This window comes from Perna viridis, chromosome 13, assembly GCF_037379345.1.
Source record: "Perna viridis isolate PV_CMFRI_1.1 ecotype Kerala chromosome 13, ASM3737934v1, whole genome shotgun sequence".
Lineage (NCBI taxonomy): Eukaryota > Metazoa > Mollusca > Bivalvia > Mytilida > Mytilidae > Perna > Perna viridis.
In genome coordinates this window covers 2,391,380-2,412,427 of record NC_142457.1, presented here as the reverse complement: position 1 = coordinate 2,412,427, position 21,048 = coordinate 2,391,380, and the positions used below count along the sequence as shown (strand labels likewise).

At 36.1% G+C, this 21,048-nt stretch overlaps 1 protein-coding gene across 1 annotated transcript in view; it reads left to right on the top strand.

Annotated features, from left to right (window-relative positions):
- Positions 1-19,243, top strand: part of LOC148599217 (uncharacterized) — a 142,253-nt gene extending 123,010 nt beyond the window's left edge. Inside the window, exons 74-80 of the mRNA XM_088559139.1 lie at positions 5,489-5,803; positions 6,641-6,772; positions 8,664-8,784; positions 9,670-9,801; positions 10,930-11,097; positions 12,953-13,088; positions 14,824-19,243. Coding sequence (XP_088415265.1) covers positions 5,489-5,803; positions 6,641-6,772; positions 8,664-8,784; positions 9,670-9,801; positions 10,930-11,097; positions 12,953-13,088; positions 14,824-14,982 — 1,163 coding nt within the window. The 3' untranslated portion in view covers positions 14,983-19,243. The remainder of the gene's footprint in view (positions 1-5,488; positions 5,804-6,640; positions 6,773-8,663; positions 8,785-9,669; positions 9,802-10,929; positions 11,098-12,952; positions 13,089-14,823) is intronic.
- Positions 19,244-21,048: the final 1,805 nt, after the last annotated feature.

Genomic DNA, 21,048 nt, shown 5'->3' with positions numbered 1-21,048 from the left:
CAGTCCAGAGACTAGGTGTTGGGGTTTGAGTTTCTTATTGAGATTTGATCAGACCCATCAGTCCAGAGACTAGGTGTTGGGGTTTGAGTTTCTTATTGAGATTTGATCAGACCCATCAGTCCAGAGACTAGGTGGGGTTTGATCAGACCCATCAGTCCAGAGACTAGGTGTTGGGGTTTGAGTTTCTTATTGAGATTTGATCAGACCCATCAGTCCAGAGACTAGGTGTTGGGGTTTGATCAGACCCAGCAGTCCAGAGACTAGGTGTGGGGGTTTGAGTTTCTTATTGAGATTTGATCAGACCCAGCTGTCCAGAGACTAGGTGTTGGGGTTTGATCAGACCCAGCAGTCCAGAGACTAGGTGTTGGGGTTTGATCAGACCCAGCTGTCCAGAGACTAGGTGTTGGGGTTTGATCAGACCCAGCAGTCCAGAGACTAGATGTTGGGGTGTGATCAGACCCAGCAGTCCAGAGACTAGGTGTGGGGGTTTGAGTTTCTTATTGAGATTTGATCAGACCAATCAGTCCAGAGACTAGGTGTTGGTGTTTGAGTTTTTTACTCAGATTTGATCAGACCCATCAGTCCAGAGACTAGGTGTTGGGGTTTGAGTTTCTTATTGAGATTTGATCAGACCCATCAGTCCAGAGACTAGGTGTTGGGGTTTGAGTTTCTTATTGAGATTTGATCAGACCAAGCAGTCCAGAGACTAGATGTTGGGGTTTGATCAGACCCAGCAGTCCAGAGACTAGGTGTGGGGGTTTGAGTTTTTTGTTGAGATTTGATCAGACCAAGCAGTCCAGAGGCTAGGTGGGGTTTGATCAGACCCATCAGTCCAGAGACTAGGTGTTGGGGTTTGAGTTTCTTATTGAGATTTGATCAGACCCATCAGTCCAGAGACTAGGTGTTGGGGTTTGAGTTTCTTATTGAGATTTGTTCAGACCAAGCAGTCCAGAGACTAGATGTGGGGGTTTGAGTTTCTTACTCAGATTTGATCAGACCAAGCAGTCCAGAGACTAGGTGTTGGGGTTTGAGTTTCTTATTGAGATTTGATCAGACCCATCAGTCCAGAGACTAGGTGTTGGGGTTTGAGTTTCTTATTGAGATTTGATCAGACCCATCAGTCCAGAGACTAGGTGGGGTTTGATCAGACCCATCAGTCCAGAGACTAGGTGTTGGGGTTTGAGTTTCTTATTGAGATTTGATCAGACCCATCAGTCCAGAGACTAGGTGTTGGGGTTTGATCAGACCCAGCAGTCCAGAGACTAGGTGTGGGGGTTTGAGTTTCTTATTGAGATTTGATCAGACCAATCAGTCCAGAGACTAGGTGTGGGGGTTTGAGTTTTTTACTCAGATTTGATCAGACCAAGCAGTCCAGAGACTAGGTGTTGGGGTTTGAGTTTCTTATTGAGATTTGATCAGACCCAGCAGTCCAGAGACTAGGTGTTGGGGTTTGATCATACCCAGCAGTCCAGAGACTAGGTGGGGTTTGATCAGACCCAGCAGTCCAGAGACTAGGTGGGGTTTGATCAGACCAATCAGTCCAGAGGCTAGGTGGGGTTTGATCAGACCCATCAGTCCAGAGATTAGGTGTTGGTGTTAGAGTTTTTTACTCAGATTTGATCAGACCCATCAGTCCGGAGACTAGGTGTTGGGGTTTGAGTTTCTTATTGAGATTTGATCAGACCAAGCAGTCCAGAGACTAGGTGTTGGGGTTTGAGTTTCTTATTGAGATTTGATCAGACCAAGCAGTCCAGAGGCTAGGTGTTGGGGTTTGAGTTTCTTATTGAGATTTGATCAGACCAAGCAGTCCAGAGACTAGGTGTTGGGGTTTGAGTTTCTTATTGAGATTTGATCAGACCAATCAGTCCAGAGATTAGGTGTTGGGGTTTGAGTTTCTTATTGAGATTTGATCAGACCAAGCAGTCCAGAGACTAGGTGTTGGGGTTTGAGTTTCTTGTTGAGATTTGATCAGACCAAGCAGTCCAGAGGCTAGGTGGGGTTTGATCAGACCCAGCAGTCCAGAGACTAGGTGGGGTTTGATCAGACCAATCAGTCCAGAGGCTAGGTGGGGTTTGATCAGACCCATCAGTCCAGAGATTAGGTGTTGGTGTTTGAGTTTTTTACTCAGATTTGATCAGACCCATCAGTCCGGAGACTAGGTGTTGGGGTTTGATCAGACCCAGCAGTCCAGAGACTAGGTGTGGGGGTTTGAGTTTCTTATTGAGATTTGATCAGACCAAGCAGTCCAGAGGCTAGGTGTGGGAGTTTGAGTTTCTTATTGAGATTTGATCAGACCAATCAGTCCAGAGATTAGGTGTTGGGGTTTGAGTTTCTTATTGAGATTTGATCAGACCAAGCAGTCCAGAGACTAGGTGTTGGGGTTTGAGTTTCTTATTGAGATTTGATCAGACCAAGCAGTCCAGAGGCTAGGTGTTGGGGTTTGAGTTTCTTATTGAGATTTGATCAGACCAAGCAGTCCAGAGGCTAGGTGTTGGGGTTTGAGTTTCTTATTGAGATTTGATCAGACCAAGCAGTCCAGAGACTAGGTGTTGGGGTTTGAGTTTCTTATTGAGATTTGATCAGACCAAGCAGTCCAGAGGCTAGGTGTTGGGGTTTGAGTTTCTTACTCAGATTTGATCAGACCAAGCAGTCCAGAGACTAGGTGTTGGGGTTTGAGTTTCTTATTGAGATTTGATCAGACCAAGCAGTCCAGAGGCTAGGTGTTGGGGTTTGAGTTTCTTACTCAGATTTGATCAGACCAAGCAGTCCAGAGACTAGGTGTTGGGGTTTGAGTTTCTTATTGAGATTTGATCAGACCAAGCAGTCCAGAGGCTAGGCGTGGGAGTTTGAGTTTCTTACTTAGATTTGATCAGACCCAGCAGACCAGAGACTAGGTGTTGGGGTTTGAGTTTCTTATTGAGATTTGATCAGACCAAGCAATCCAGAGACTAGGTGTTGGGGTTTGAGTTTCTTATTGAGATTTGATCAGACCAAGCAGTCCAGAGGCTAGGTGTGGGAGTTTGAGTTTCTTACTCAGATTTGATCAGACCAAGCAGTCCAGAGACTAGGTGTTGGGGTTTGAGTTTCTTATTGAGATTTGATCAGACCAAGCAGTCCAGAGACTAGGTGTTGGGGTTTGAGTTTCTTATTGAGATTTGATCAGACCAAGCAGTCCAGAGACTAGGTGTGGGAGTTTGAGTTTCTTATTGAGATTTGATCAGACCCAGCAGTCCAGAGACTAGGTGTGAGGGTTTGAGTTTCTTATTGAGATTTGATCAGACCAAGCAGTCCAGAGACTAGGTGTTGGGGTTTGATCAGACCAAGCAGTCCAGAGACTAGGTGTTGGGGTTTGATCAGACCAAGCAGTCCAGAGACTAGGTGTTGGGGTTTGATCAGACCCAGCAGTCCAGAGACTAGGTGTTGGGGTTTGATCAGACCCAGCAGTCCAGAGACTAGGTGTTGGGGTTTGATCAGACCCAGCAGTCCAGAGACTAGGTGTTGGGGTTTGATCAGACCCAGCAGTCCAGAGACTAGGTGTTGGGGTTTGATCAGACCCAGCAGTCCAGAGACTAGGCGTTGAGATTTGATCATACCCAGCAGTCCAGAGACTAGGTGTTGAGATTTGATCAGACCCAGCAGTCCAGAGACTAGGTGTTGGGGTTTGATCAGACCAAGCAGTCCAGAGACTAGGTGTTGGGGTTTGATCAGACCAAGCAGTCCAGAGACTAGGTGTTGGGGTTTGATCAGACCCAGCAGTCCAGAGACTAGGTGTGGGAGTTTGATCAGACCAAGCAGTCCAGAGACTAGGTGTGGGAGTTTGATCAGACCCAGCAGTCCAGAGACTAGGTGTTGGGGTTTGATCAGACCAAGCAGTCCAGAGACTAGGTGTTGGGGTTTGAGTTTCTTATTGAGATTTGATCAGACCCAGCAGTCCAGAGGTGTGGGAGTTTGATCAGACCAAGCAGTCCAGAGACTAGGTGTGGGAGTTTGATCAGACCAAGCAGTCCAGAGACTAGGTGTGGGAGTTTGATCAGACCCAGCAGTCCAGAGGTGTGGGAGTTTGATCAGACCCAGCAGTCCAGAGACTAGGTGTGGGGGTTTGATCAGACCCAGCAGTCCAGAGACTAGGTGTGGGGGTTTGATCAGACCCAGCAGTCCAGAGACTAGGTGTGAGGGTTTGATCAGACCCAGCAGTCCAGAGGTGTGGGAGTTTGATCAGACCCAGCAGTCCAGAGACTAGGTGTGGGGGTTTGATCAGACCCAGCAGTCCAGAGACTAGGTGTGGGAGTTTGATCAGACCCAGCAGTCCAGAGGTGTGGGAGTTTGATCAGACCCAGCAGTCCAGAGACTAGGTGTGGGGGTTTGATCAGACCCAGCAGTCCAGAGACTAGGTGTGGGGGTTTGATCAGACCAAGCAGTCCAGAGACTAGGTGTGGGGGTTTGATCAGACCCAGCAGTCCAGAGACTAGGTTTTGGGGTTTGATCAGACCCAGCAGTCCAGAGACTAGGTGTTGGGGTTTGATCAGACCCAGCAGTCCAGAGACTAGGTGTTGGGGTTTGATCAGACCCAGCAGTCCAGAGACTAGGTGTGAGGGTTTGATCAGACCCAGCAGTCCAGAGACTAGGTGTGAGGGTTTGATCAGACCAAGCAGTCCAGAGACTAGGTGTGGGGGTTTGATCAGACCCAGCAGTCCAGAGACTAGGTGTTGGGGTTTGATCAGACCCAGCAGTCCAGAGACTAGGTGTTGGGGTTTGATCAGACCCAGCAGTCCAGAGACTAGGTGTGGGGGTTTGATCAGACCCAGCAGTCCAGAGACTAGGTGTGGGAGTTTGATCAGACCAAGCAGTCCAGAGACTAGGTGTGGGAGTTTGATCAGACCCAGCAGTCCAGAGGTGTGGGAGTTTGATCAGACCCAGCAGTCCAGAGGTGTGGGTGTTTGATCAGACCCAGCAGTCCAGAGACTAGATGTGGGAGTTTATGGTTTCATTTGTTTTGTATTAGATTTTACATGATTTTTTGTTTACACCAGTGTTTTAATTATACCTACACTCCAAGAATGGGAATTAACTTGTCCTTCTGTCCGTCAATCCAAATTACTCGCAATTATCTCTGCTCTAAATAGAATGATTATTTTCAGGTTTATATAGATAGGTCATATGTTGTAAGCCATTATCAAAGCTGTCTGATATCATTCTTGAAACTTCACCATTTTTCAATACATGGGATGATTTAAGAAAATTTCATCACAAAAACTTGGCTCCCAATATGAAATTTTGTGTGTGGCTTACTATACATAGGACATATGTTGTAAGTGATTTTGTGTTATTTTCCTGTTTTTGACTTGGGGTATGCCTAGCAAGAGACAATGTGTGCAACTTTATGTTTATTTAGATTTAAATGTACACTAGTTAAACTGTTGAAAAAATTTTATTACAAAATATTTTTAGTGAACTGAAAATTTAATAGTGAATACATCATTATTTTTAGGTACTAAATGTGAACAGTGCACATCTCTTACTTGCTACAATGGAGGAACTTGTCAAATTAACAACAACACAGTATCAAACTGTTATGGACCTCGTTGCACTGTTCCATCTAAGGTAACTTGTAAGTGTCGCCCAGGATTTGACCCCACGACCCAATGTTCTGTAGCTTCCTGTCAATACATGACTTGTTCGACCAATCAGAAGTGTTTACAGCAGCAGGACGGGTCACTGAAGTGTGTCTGTAAAGAGGGTTTTAGTGGAAAGAATTGTGAGAAAAGAACATCAGTGGAATGTGGAATACAGTGTCAGAATGGAGGTTTGTCTCTTTTATTTCATGACAATATAGAAAAAAACAGTCAAGATGTCATAGCAAAATAGATAGCTTGTGGCCATTATCCATAAGAACTGTGTACCTGCTGTTGGCATTATTCCAGTCTTTGAACTGATCCGTGCTACTATTTGATGGATTAATGACCACTGACTGCTTGATCCGTGACGGATCGATAACGGATGACCAGTGACCGACCTGACCACAGTTTTGTTATGTAAAATGACGGATGATAGGTTCATATAAAGTGAAGAATTTCCACTGGACAGAATCCCATTTACTACCATATTGAATTTACACTAATTTTAAGATATCAATTCCATGTATTGTTTTCTATTTTTAGGGGTTTAAAATAGAACAAAAAAAAATGTAAAAAAAGTAATTAATTGATGTTTAAATGTATTGTATTATTTGTGTAAATATTTGTAAAATTGACAAACGAAACAACAGAATCTGTAAAATGTATTGACTGCTCAGTGATCACAGGTTAAGGGATCGGTTTGACAGATTGATGACTGATCGCAAATTTAATTGATTTATTAAAGACAGATTTGTTTTTTGGCATATCTCCAATTTTATTTATTTATTTCATAACCTTTAGTAACAATTTATAACACTGAGCTTGCAAAAGCTTCACTTCTAATACTTGGCATATAAAAGGTTTTGGGGATTACATACTTAACATGCTTAATCAGTCTGCAATTGTAAGGTCAGTTCATTGCATTGACTTATTATGAACCATGGATGCACCAGTTTATGTTGTATGAAAAAAGAACATTATTGCAAGTATTGTCAAGATTACTCTGACTTATTGCTTTATTATAGGTACATGTAAACCAAAGATTAATTCAATAGAATATGAATGTGTTTGTCCTGACCTTTTCGGTGGAACTTACTGTCAGACACCAAAGACCGAATGTGCTGGTCATTGTAAACATGGAGCGACATGCAAGCTAGGTGAGTTTCTTAAAACACTTCCTGTAAAATTTGTGCCGCATGCAGGTCAGGTGAGTTATCTGAAGCTTTTTTTTTTTATAAGATGCCACTTGCCAGCTAAGTGAGTTATGTGCCTTGTCTAAATTTGTGTCACATGCCAGCTAAGTGAGTTATCTTTAAGTGCCTGGTCTAAAATTGTGCCACATGCCAGCTAGGTGAGTAATCTAAAGTGCCTGGTCTTAAATGGTGCCACGTGCCAGCTAAGTGAGTTATCTAAAGTGCCTTGTCAAAAACAATGCCACTTGCTACCTAGGTAAGTTATCCAAAGTGCCTGGTCTTAAATGGTGCCACGTGCCAGCTAAGTGAGTTATCTAAAGTGCCTTGTCAAAAACTATGCCACTTGCTACCTAGGTAAGTTATCCAAAGTGCCTGGTCTTAAATGGTGCCAAATGCCAGCCAGATGAGTTATCTAAAGTGCCTTGTCAAAAACAATGCCACTTGCTACCTAGGTAAGTTATCCAAAGTGCCTGGTCTTAAATGGTGCCACATGCCAGCTAAGTGAGTTATCTAAATCATCATCTTATATGGTGCCACTTGGCAGCTAGGTGAGTTACATAAAGCATACTTATAAAATTATGCCATGTGCCAGCTAGGAGAGTTATCTAAAGTGCCCTGTCTAAAACTGTGCTAAGTGCCAACTAGGTGAGTATTCTAAAGTGCTTCATCTAAAATGGTGCCTTGTACCAGGTAGAAGAGTTATCTAAAGTGCCTGGTCTTAAAAATGGTGCCTTGTGCCATCTAGGTGAGTTATCTAAAGCATTTTCTAAAACAGTGCCACTTGCTAGCTAGGAGAGTTATCTATAGTACCTGGTCTAAAATGGTGCCACATACCAGCTAGGTGAGTTATCTAAAGTCCCTCGTCTAAATGGTCATCAAAGACCAAATGTCATTGTAAAAATGGAGCAACATGCCAGCGAGGTGAGTTGCTTAAACCACTTTCTCAAAAAATAATATTATGTGCCAGTCAGGTCAGTTGTCCAAACTTCACCTCTAAAGATGGTGCTACATGCTAGTTTGATGATTAATTTAAAGCGCTTCTTCTCTAAAAATTGTGCTGTATGCCAGCAGGTGGGTTGCTTTGGTGGACCAAACCTTTAACATAGATCATTCTTTTCTGTCTTCTTGAAAATTCATTTAGAGGTTTTTTTTTTGTTTTTTGTTTTTTTTTAAATGAGGAAGTAGTGTTTAAAAAGATTAAAAAAGTTGTCTTCAAATTATTCAATTAGCTTTTTTGGCATAATCCTATACATGGTAAAATTACCAACACTAATATTATACACCCTCACAAGTGGAAGATCATTGGCAGGAAAATGTTTTAATATTACAAGTAAAATGGTTTTGATGACCCCAATTTTCTTCTTGAAATATGAAGTAATATCAGGTAAGTGTTCTTTAAACAATTTTCTTAAGAAATTGTATTTCATAGAAATGTTAGAACAGTTTATAGAAAACTACACAGAAAAGTTAAAATTTAAGGAGGTTTACCCAGGGTAAGGGACATAACTCTTAAAATCAGTGATACGTTTGTATCATATTCAATTTCACCAAAGCCTATGAAGCTTTTCAATGAAACAGAATGAAATCAGTCCAAGTTACTTTGATGCTTACTTGAGATTGGTGTAAAATGCTGAATACAAACATTCCAATGATTTGTAAGAGTTGTGTCTACCTCCATAAATAGGCAGATACCATTTTTTCTTGATTTTTTTTATTGCTTGTGATCAGGCAGAGTTCAGTCATTTTAGGCAAATACTAATAGAAAATATGGAAAAAAACACTATTATTTACAAATCCTACTGCATTATTTCATATCATTTCATATTTTTTTTCAATTGCTTCTCTTTTCTTTCAGATTCAGAACAGAAGCCTAAGTGCAATTGTACTAGAATTTTCTCTGGGCCAACTTGTGAGACATGTTTGTGTGGTGACAATGGAAGATGTGATACAAGTGCTAGTGGAAGTTCACACTGCATGTAAATGTCTATCAATTTTCCCTTAATTCCACAAGAATAATTTTGTTTTAAGAGCTTGTGAAAGAAAGTCCATTCCTTAAATTTCAGATATAAATTTTACAATGGTTAATATGGAAGGCATATACAGAGGAGATAATTCAAATTGAGGACCTTTTCTCCACATAATTATGATTTTATACTCTTATCATAAGTGATCATTTTGTTTTTCAGTTTAACATTACTTCTCCACACTAGACTGTTCTGTACTCTGTCGGCCTGTTTCAGTGACTATTATTTATTTTTCAGTTGTACATCACCCCTCTACACTGGACAGTTCTGTGATGTGATGACCTGCTTTAGTGACTGTAATTTATATTTCAGTTGTACATCACCCCTCTACACTGGACAGTCCTGTAATGTGATGACCTTTTTAAATGACTGTAATTTATTTTTCAATTGTACATCACCCCTCTACACTGGACAGTTCTGTAATGTGATGGCCTGTTTTAGTGACTGTTATTTATTTTTCAGTTGTACATCACCCCTCTACACTGGACATTTCTGTAATGTAATGACCTTTTTAAATGACTGTTATTTATTTTTCAGTTGTACATCACCCCTCAACACTGGACAGTTCTGTAATGTGACGACCTGTTTTAGTAACTGTTATTTATATTTCAGTTGTACATTACCCCTCCACACTGGACAGTTCTGTAATGTGATGACCTGTTTTAGTGACTGTTATTTATATTTCAGTTGTACATTACCCCTCCACACTGGACAGTTCTGTAATGTGATGACCTGTTTTAGTGACTGTTATTTATATTTCAGTTGTACATCACCCCTCAACACCGGACAGTTCTGTAATGTGACAACCTGTTTTAGTGACTGTTATTTATTTTTCAGTTGTACATCAGCCCTCTACACTGGAACATTCTGTAATGTTTCAGTCTGTTCTATTGACTGCTATAATGATGGTATCTGTAATTCATGTGTGGAGAACACCTCTAATAAGAAACACCAGTGTCAGGAATGCAGGTATTGTCTCTTACTGTATTCTGTTAGATGTCAGGAATGCAGGTATTGTCTCTTACTGTATTCTGTAAGATGTCAGGAATGCAGGTATTGTCTCTTACCGTATTCTGTAAGATGTCAGGAATGCAGGTATTGTCTCTTACCGTATTCTGTAGGACGTCAGGAATGCAGGTATTGTCTCTTACTGTAAGGTTTCAAGGTTTGGAGGGATAAATAAAAATCACCAAGTTTATAAGTACAACTCCTCCTAAACTGTTAAATGGATTTTAGAATAGTATCAAGCTGTATTCTGCATAGCATGGTATTTAGTAAAGGTTTTACTAATTTTTCAATGAATTGTAACAACTGTCCTAAAGGGGTCCAACCCTTAGAATCCCTGCTTTTGATCTGCCACTGCAGCTAGAGAAGTTTGTATATCAAAACAGGTCAAGATTTCAGTTTAAGAGAAGGCAACAGAACACTTTTCTTAGGAAAAAAAACTTGAAATCAAAGTTTTATTTTATAATTGAATTAAAGTGCACCTGCTCATCTTGATTTCCCTGTGTATATGCAATGCATGTACATTGTCAAAAAATATCAAATTTATTTGTATGACTTTATGAAGCAGGTCAGATCCTGGGGGTTGGCCTGAGTGATTCTGGTTTCACAGCAAGTACAGTTGTAATTGGTACTTTCCCATAATGTACCTGCATGTATTGTTTTTACTCTGCAACTGAGTTTACAGTGGAAAATCTAAACTAATCAAAGGAAAAAGATGATAAAAACATATATATCATTTTATGCCTTCTCTTGGTATATTAAAAAGCACTGTAAAATGGTCACCTGTTTCTGTGTTAAGTGTTGCCCAAAATTTAAAAAAATTAGTCAGGGGCAAAAAAAACCTACTGTACAAATACAGCATTTGTTCATTTCACACTACTTTATATATACTAGGATGCCTTGTTGCAGGATAAGTAAAGTTAATTGGGATATTACCAACATTGCATTTATACCCCAACTCAAACTAAATCATCTTGGCCCTCAGTGATTAAATGACACATTCACTTACCAACTCAGACAGGATATTTAAGTTGGTATACCTAGTACAACAACCCATGAAACTAAATAGTTTGATTTGATTTTATGTTCCAGATGTGTGAATGGATTTACTGGAGATAAATGTGAGACTCCTCCATCACACGTCCACTCACAAGCTCAGACAGGATCTAAACAGATTGTTACTATAGCGATACCAGTCGCCATCAGTCTAATCCTAATTATTGTTATAGTTCTTGTTGTCATCATCATTTGTAGAAAGAGGTAAGATTATAATAATTGATTGATAATCCGTTCTCATCCTCATCACCATCTGTATGAAGAGGTAAGATTATAATAATTGATTGATAATCCGTTGTCGTTCTCATCATTATCTGTATGAAGAGGTAAGATTACAATAATTGATTAATAATCCATTCTCGTCATCATCATCTGTGGGAAGAGGTAAGATTATAATAATTGATTAATAATTCGTTCTCATCCTCATCATCATCTGTAGGAAGAGGTAAAATTATAATAATTGATTAATAATCCATTCTCGTCATCATCATCTGTGGGAAGAGGTAAAATTATAATAATTGATTAATAATTTGTTCTCATCCTCATCATCATCTGTAGGAAGAGGTAAAATTATAATAATTGATTAATAATCTGTTCTCGTCCTCATCATCATTTGTAGGAAGAGGTAAGATTATAATAATTGATTAATAATCCGTTCTCATCCTCATCACCATCTGTAGGAAGAGGTAAGATTATAATAATTGATTAATAATCCGTTCTCATCCTCATCACCATCTGTAGGAAGAGGTAAGATTATGATAATTGATTAATAATCTGTTCTCGTCCTCATCATCATTTGTAGGAAGAGGTAAAATTATAATAATTGTTTAATAATCCGTTAATTCTCGCCCGCCATCATTTGTAGGTAAGACAAAAAGAACAAGGCTATGGCGACCAGCTGGTTTTTTTTTCTGACCGATATAACTTTGTATACAATTAATTACTTTTGATGAGGTTTATATGGTGATTTCCAACCAGAAATATCTGATAATGACTACAAAAAGTAAAAAAAAAGTTCAATTTATAAGGCGAAGAAGATAATATGTCTGTTTCGTGCTACCTTACCAACCTAAGTTTTCTGTCCCTACCCTAAACTTTTTATGGCCATTTTGGCTCAAGCACTGTTGAAGATTATTTCCCCATAAACTCATTAAATGTTTTTTTGAAAAATAAAATAATTTCCTTACCTACCTTCCCTACTTTTTTTCTAGCTGGTAACAGGAAACTAGACTATTATTTTTTTGGCCTAACCTAGTCATCAACAATGGTTTTATTATAAACAATTGAATTGTACATGATAGTTTATTTGGGTACATTGGGTACATGTACCATACACAACTGAAGAATACCTATCACTTTACGCAGTAATCATCATATTTAAAATTTGAAATGGATCATAAAGAACTGATTGAACCAATCATAATCTGGGTTTTTTTTTAATCATATGATAATAATTGACATGTATCAATTGGAGAGGTTAGAAATTTTATTTATTATTTTTTAATTAATTTATTGATTGGTAAGGAATTTATATTCCCTAGGAAGAAACTTTTAGGTCGTAGAGGAATTGCACTGTCTGTCAACATATCTAGTTAAATTGAATTCTCCAAGACTGCTCATGTGATTTTTATTAAATTTTGGAGAGATTTCTGACATCGTTAGTTGATGAGCATGCAGGAAGATAGTTGTTGTCTGATGCCTGCAAATTGGATAATCCAGCTTAAGGGTTTAACCTTGAAAAATTAGAAGTCACAACTCCTTCTTTACTGTTCAGTGGTGAAATGTATGAACAAGTTTGTTTTTACTGATATTGTAATGTAAGTTAATAAATAGAAAATATTCCAAGTAAAGGTTTTAAATGGTTTCAGATGTCTTAAAGCAGGTTTTTTGTTTTGTCTTTTTTTGTTGGATAAAGGGAGTAGTTTTTTTTAGTTCAAACTATATGTATTTGCAGTTAACCATCAACCATGGAATACAATGTTCAGCTTCAGTCTCTGTGTTGTATTTTTTACAATTTTTTTTTAATGTGGAAAGAAAATACATGTTTCTTTTTTTACAGGGACCAGTTTAAACACCAGAGGATGCACAACTCCAACATGGAGATAAATAATCCTATATATAGCCCTCGGCAGCCTCCAATAGAGGGTGCTGATGAAGCAGAGCCTGAAATAGAACCACTCAATATGGAAGATCATGTAAGTACTGATGACTACTAACAATACTATTTTTAAACAAGACATAAGTTGCAGAATCAGCATTATATCAAACCAATATCACCCAACTCAGTGTAGTGTGATTGTAAGAGCTGGAAAACCTGTAGATAATGTTAACTGAGTGTGTTCTTTGGATTACAAGAATCTGATTAGTTCTGTTGGCAAGATAGTAAACTCAACAACATGTAACTGAACTGTAGGACTGTAAGATTCCAGAGGCAATGTATTAAAATCAGTGTAGATAGCCTTAAGATATGTACATTTACATAGATAATGTGTGGAACTATAGGAGCTGGAAAATTTTAAATCTGCTTTGTGTAACAAAAAATTTGTAAATGTGTAGTTATCGACAAGGTTTGGCAGACATAACTTCCTTTCCTTTTTTCTTTTGCTACTCGTGATGTAACATTTTATGAGCAATTAAGGTGTGTTTCTATAAAAAAGCCAGAGGAGGCTTACACTACCAGTGCACCTGGTCCATGCTCCCAGTTTTTTTTTTTGTAGAGTGAGTTGCTCATTTGCTTTTTATTTAGGTTATTTGATGTTCTCTGTGGTTTATGTCTGTTGTCCTTGTCAGGTCTTTATCCTTGAAAGTACTTTCGTTCGTGAGTACTAATTTTCATGATTGAAGGGTAAATGACTTGACAACTCTATTATACAAACAAATGTTAAGTTTTCTTTTTTGTTGGGAACTGAATTTGGTGGTTTACCAAACCCATAAAAACCATGAAAATTGGTACTTTACGAACAAAAATACTTTTGCAGCATATTCTTTTGATTTCTGCTGGAATCTAGGTTCCCTTGGTTACCATTTATGTAGCTATAGTTACATGTACATGTATCAGCTACAGTAGGTTTAGGGGTAGTGTTGTGCAAGGGTTCAAATGATGAAGCCATTGACTATGATTTATGTGGAATCTGCTTAAAAAAACAAATACTTTGTACATGAAATTTTCAAGTGTTCACAAGAAGTAAAATAAAAATTGATGTTGCATTGAAACTGGTGTAAATTTGATGGATGTCTATGACCATTACATAAACAATTATCATGTCTTTAAAAAGGTGGTGACCATCAAATTAACTGCAGCTAGCTCTTCCACCATAATCTTAAATATTTGATATTGTTCACGTGCTACTATTAATTATTTCAATAAGGTATGCATCTGTCGAGTTAAAAAGAAAAAGTAACATATAGCTGCCTGAAAAAGTAATCATTGAACAAAAAATGTGATCGTTGACCCATTGTTCACCATGCTGCCTGATTGTAAGTGAGCAGTTATGGTACATAATATGTTTTAAGTTTTAAGAGGATGCTTACCCTACAGGTGCACCTTGTCCATGCTCCCATTTTTTAGTGGAGTCCGAGTTGCGCATTTGCTTTTGTTACTTTGTATGTATGATTTTAGTTACTTTATGTTCTTTGTTGTGTATGTCTGTTTTCCATGTCAGGTCTTTATCCCTGGATTACATTCTTTTGATTACCGCTATAACCTTGGTTCCCTTGGTTACTCTTTTAAGCCTATAGCAACCATTACATATATATTTTTCAGAATATTAACTTTGCCAATCCATTATATGTTTCAGACCTAGTGTTATACCATCTTTTGATGACATACTTATCTTTTTCAGAACACCAACTTTGTTACTTCAATATATCATGTATTTGTTTAAGACAAAGTGTTATACCCTATATTGATGGCATACTTATCTTTTTCAGAACACCAACTTTGCCAATCCAATGTATGCCAGATTATATACTACTGATAGTACACAAGTTCTCTTACCCAAAGATAACGACAGTGATGAACCACTCGATAAAAATGGTGATCTGAACTTTTATTCGTCCAAAGTCAATCCTAAAAAATCACACTTTTAGTTTGTATATTTGCTCATGTGTTCTGGTTGTGATTGGCTATATGTGATTGGGTGCTAATTGTAGCTTTTTCGAATTTTCTATGAATGCGATTCAAATGTATTAAATATGGGAGAAACTTTTGTGTATAAGAATTGTTCACATATTTTATAAGGAATTCATTTTCTGAATGTTCTTATTCACAATTTTGATACTTTTTTTCCTAAGTCTTTTAATGGCTGAATTCTTGAGAAAATCTACTGATAAGGTATCAAGAAGGTTTCTATATTAGGTCATGTTTGACATTGTCTATATTAAGATTATGTTTGAAATTATTTATATTTAGATCATGTTTGACATTATTGTTATTTAGATCATGTTTGACAGTTTCTGTATTTAGATCATGTTTGACAGTTTCTGTATTTAGATCATGTTTGACAGTTTCTGTATTTAGATCATGTTTGACTTTGTCTATATTTAGATCTTGTTTGACTTTGTCTATATTTTGAATTAGAAGGATGACAATGTGTTATTGTATAACTTTATTTAATAACAATAATTTACGTATCTGAATGGATGACTTATAGTATTAATGATTGTTTGCTTAAAGCAAATGGACTAAATGGACAAATGTGCTTCAGCTAAGAATTTTTTATACATGTATTGTGTAAATGTGTTTGTGTGACAGAGATAACACCTAAATGTAGGTTTTTTCAGGTATGTGAATGATAATGGATTTTTACACATGGATAATTGAAATTTAATGTATATTGTATATTTGTATTCTATTGTAAAAGTGCTTTAACTTTATGTGTACAATTTATAATTTTAATTTTATTATGTACTACAAATTTGATGAAATAGTGCAAAGATAATTTATAAGTGCAAGCATCAGTACCATTTCTTACATATGATATTTTGCAGAAAGTGTGAAATAGTTCTATTTTTTTTTATAATTCTTATTTAATGTGTTATTGAAAGATCATATGCACAACACTCTAGATATTTTTTCTGATGTAAGTAAGTTTCAGGTTGACAGAATCGTAATCCTTGACAGTATTGATGTTTGATATAAGCAGGTGATAGTCTGTTAATGTGGTTTGTATTACACAGTGTGGTTTGATTTAGACAGGTGAACACCGAGTGTTTTTGTAGTTGTATAATTTTGACAGGGAATAAGTTTTGACAGGATACATGTTTTTTTTTTTTATAACAACCAATCAGGGTTAATTATGATCATCTTTTAAAGTGTGACCTCAGTATCAGAAACGAGTTTCACTTTAATTTTTGTACAAAATGCTATGAAGTTTGCAGTTTAATTCCTAAATTCTATTGAATTGAAAAAAGACAGTATTTAAAAAGAGAATTTGACACCATTTGATTTTTCTTCTTTTTTAGCTTGATTTTGTTCTCACATATCAGTATCAAATATACGTCCATTTACAATATCAATGACATTTTGTATAATTAATGCATATTCATATCAATCATGTGTAATTAGCATGTATGAATATTCATGATGTACTATTTACAGTTAATTATGGGTTTCATAACAGGGTTTGCAGTTGACAGGTTATTTGTTGATAATTGTTTTCATTTTTCCTGATTGTTGTTAGAATGATAATTGTAGAGTTGTTAAACTGCTGAACCTTAAAGGATCTGGTGCTACATTGACCTTTGAACTTGTGTGCCAGAGGGTCTTTACCCTTGACCTCAATTGTTAAAAGGTTGTGTATTCGATCATTATGTATAAATTTTAATTCCATTTGCTCCATGCATCAATAATAATTGTGAGTAAATAATTACCTGTTTATGTGTTAATAGTTTTATTTATACAATTTTGTGCTTTCATTTATGTATTTTATTTCCATCATTTCAGATTTTAAGTGTATTTTTTATACTTAGTTTTAAAAAAATTCTAGTATAAATGTGTTTTTTTTGTATGTTTTATACTGAGGTTAAAGAAATTCTAGTATAAATGTGGTTTTTTTTTTGTATGTTTTATACTGAGGTTAAAGAAATTCTAGTATAAAATCAAAATATTGTATATGACTTATAGATACCTGCTTCATCATACAGGTATTACAGGTATCTGTCCATTATTGTGTCATAAATTCTGAAATTAATCTTCTCACAGTTTTTCTATGCATAGATTCTTTTTTGTATACGTTTACTGTGTAGTATTAATGTGTTATTTGCTTATCCTTTTCTACCAATAAACCTTGAATGTACTGACTTAGGGGGGTTCGAACCTATCACCAACTGTACACCCTTAGGACCAAAAAAGTAGGACCAATTGAGGACTAGATAATAGTCCCAATGTCTTAATAAACCATAGTATACTTAATGGCCAGAATTTTATTTATGGGACCAATATATGGTCAGAGTAATGTTTGGTCAGTCTTATTAAATCCAAAACAGAAACCATGTATTTTTGGTCGTTTGGAGTGAGAACACATATGGTCAGAAAATGTACAATAATGCATCTACATTTTGTATTGATTACACCATTTTGTTTTGTGGATTTTATTGTTTTTTTTATGACAAAGGGCCGCATGTAATTGCTTCATTTGTTTTTTTCTGAAATATTTAATGTCAAGGAATGTGTTACTTTAGATTAACAACTAGTGTCTCAGTGTTGTACAAGTTTTTTTTTTTTTGCTTAAAAAGTGTTTCCCCTTTGATAAAGAAATCACCAAAGATAGATCTGTTAATTTTTACTATTTTTTTCATGGGTCACTTTATTACCTCAGAATTGTTAAATTTAAAGATATTAGACAGACACAAAGTTACTTAGTGTTTGTAATGTTTTTTTTTACCATAAACTTCCCTTTATTGATTGAAAACAACTAAGTTATTATGCTCACAACATTGGGCTAGTTTATCAATTTATTACTTCTAATATACAGAGCTATTCTTTCTTTTTTGTCCTCAAATAAAAGTATTGTAACAAGTTTTATACTGATCTTAATCTTTTTTATAAGTCTGCCTATGCATCTGAACCAATCTGAGTGTAGGAAAGTTTGAATATGAGAAATATTACTTTCCTATATATCAATTTTTTTAATTGTTGTGATATCAGTTCATGGTTGTGCTTTGTTTATACTTGACATTCCATGGTTTTTAGCTGTTTCATGTTTACAATGTTGTAATTAATTGTGTAGCTATAAATTCATTTGTTGTGATTATTTCCTTAAACCCTCAGGCATACTATGTGTGTAGTCCAGAAGATACAACATGTATATGATGGTACTATCTTAGTGATTTTTTTTATTTTGCCAATCCAATTATCCCACCATAACTCTTTTTATAATCTTATTCCATTATTTAAAATAATAGATATGGTCTTAGTTTTAATACTTTACTTTACCAGGATTAAATTCCTAATCAGTTCAAGTCTTTTTATTATTACCTTTTATTCTTGTGTACCATTTAATATTCCATTTGCTTTATAGTGTCATTTTGCTTACATTACCTCCCTTGATGGTTAGAGTTATTTCCCTTAATTTCAATAGATTGGACAAATCCAGTTATTGTGATGATAAAATAGTTGTTGCCAAATACAAATCAAAAGCATTAAAATTGTTTGCCTTTCAGAGAATTTATAATATTGTTTATACTTTTTTTTATAAAGAAATGTTGTATATGACACAAAATCATATGTTCATGAACAAAACCAAATGACCCATATTGCTTGTTGTTTCTAGCAGCAGTATGGTTGGTTTAAATCTCTGGATTTTTTATGTATAATACATGCTTTGCTCTATGGAGTTTTGATAGATGGCAATTTAATAGGTTTTCATTAAATTCATTAAAGGTTAAGTTCCACACTGATTGGTTTTGTTTTAAAGTTTTAAATTGTCTACCCTTTCTGATCATCTATCACCTCTCTTATGGAGGTTTGTTACCAAAGATTGATCCATGTTCTTCCATGTTGGCATATTGTCAGTTTGTAATTGGGTTCCAAATAGTGAATAATTAAATATCAATGTATACAGTTAAATATCTTTTCTTAAAATTTTTTAAGTGTTCATTTATCAGTGACTTTTTATTAAAAAGTACAGTAAAGAAAACTACTTTCAAAATTTGTTTGTGTGTTTTCAATTGAAATTACTAAGAGACTAAAAATATATATAAGCATTTGATATTGTGTAACAAAGAATGATCTACAGGAAGTGCCTCAAAGGGGGATAATATATATGTAGTAAGTTAAATCATTCCATTGTTTCATATTGTATAATAGTCATCTGTTACCAGGAGCCAAAAATAAACATCATACAAATCATGTTGTTGGTTACTTTCTTCACATAGACTCCATTGAACAATGCTAATTGTAAACCATATGAAATTTATTTTTTTCTCCATTGCTGTGTGTTTGGGTCATGTGCTCCGGAAGGGCTCAAAGCACTTTTAATATCCAAATTTTCTATTTAGTTAAATCTATCCATAACCATGCGGGAGTTGCTTTTTGTAGCCCTAGAGCCAAACATGCCGTACATAAGAATCATATAACAGGGCTCACTCTGATCATAATATTATCATCATATCTTTTATAAAGTACTTAAGAGTTTTAAACATGTAATGAGTAATGAAGGGAACCAAGTTTCAAGTCATGATAAATAAAAGAAAAATATTCCTAGTATAAGAAAAGATGAAAATAGACACACGGCAAATTAAAATTTTATGAAGGGACCAAACTAACATGTATAAAGAGATGAAAGGAAATGAATAACCCATACTTTACTAAAAACTTTGTGACCAGTACATTACTAAAAACTTTGAGCATGGATCTGGGTATGGTCGAATACCCAAGGCCCATGTTTTAACATGTAATTATTCCATCCACCGTGATAATTATTTTCGGTAGACAAATCTTATATTTTGTTCAATTTCCAACTTATTATTCAAACATACGTCCACTTAAAGCAAGGGCATGTTTTCATAAGCTTCCTAACAGTTATCAAGTCTGTATGATATTGTTATTTGCAATGATTGAACAGAATTATCCTTTTTTTATTTTGGCGCACACCCAGACAGCATGCCTCCGTTGGGCCACGTTGGTACAACGGAATCATTTAGGTTGGGCCAATGTGGTCTACCCAATGTTGGCCCAACAGAGGCTGGCAATAGTTGGGTCCAACGTTGACCCAACGAATACCTAATGTTGGCCCAACATAAACCCAACGTTTACCCAACCAAGCGGTCTGATCATGGTATTTATTGAGATATATTAGAATAAAATTTTATAATTTGTCTAATTTTTATGTCGTAGAGTGCTGATGCTATGCACTAGATATCAAAGATAGCACTCTAAATTCCCCTCAGTTTATCATAAGTTCTTAACAGTAAGAATGTACCAATGTCAAGCTGATTGCGGTTGATAAGATTTAAACAAATAATGTACTAAAAGTATCCGTTTGTTTTGTAGTTTGTTTCTTTTGAATTTCAGTGATTTTAGGACATAGATTGAGTCAGACAAATCTAAGTACTAGGCTCGTGAATAACTTTGGGGAACATTAGTCCACCAGCATTGTCGTTCCAGCGGTTTTCCTATCATACAATTACGTAAGGTGATATTTTGTACAAAGGTTCAAGGATTGTTCTGTAAGCAGCAGGATTAACATACCTCCCCCCCCAAAAAAAAAAAATAAATAAATAAATAAAAAAAAAATTTTTAAATAATAATAATAATAATAAAAACCCACAAAAAACCAAGGGAAAAATACTACGTAAATTTCGCTTAAAATGTGTATCATGGACAAGGGAACGTAAAAGTATAGGCCACGCCCACATTTTCTGTCATTTATTTGCAGAACGAACCTTTTGTTTTGCCTGTATTTTGTGCATTTCTGCATCACATTAAAACAAAATTGGAAGTATATAACATATCACTTTGACGCTTTTGGCATTACTTCTGAACGCATACGCAATATCCACGGCACATTTTGCAAGAAACATATTCAGAATCAAGGACAGTGACTGTGTTTATAATACACGAAAATGTATAACATATATCACTATCAGTCACTAAATAAGAATCACTATCTACATTCTCATCGCTGATTATATTGTCTATTCACTACCTACAGT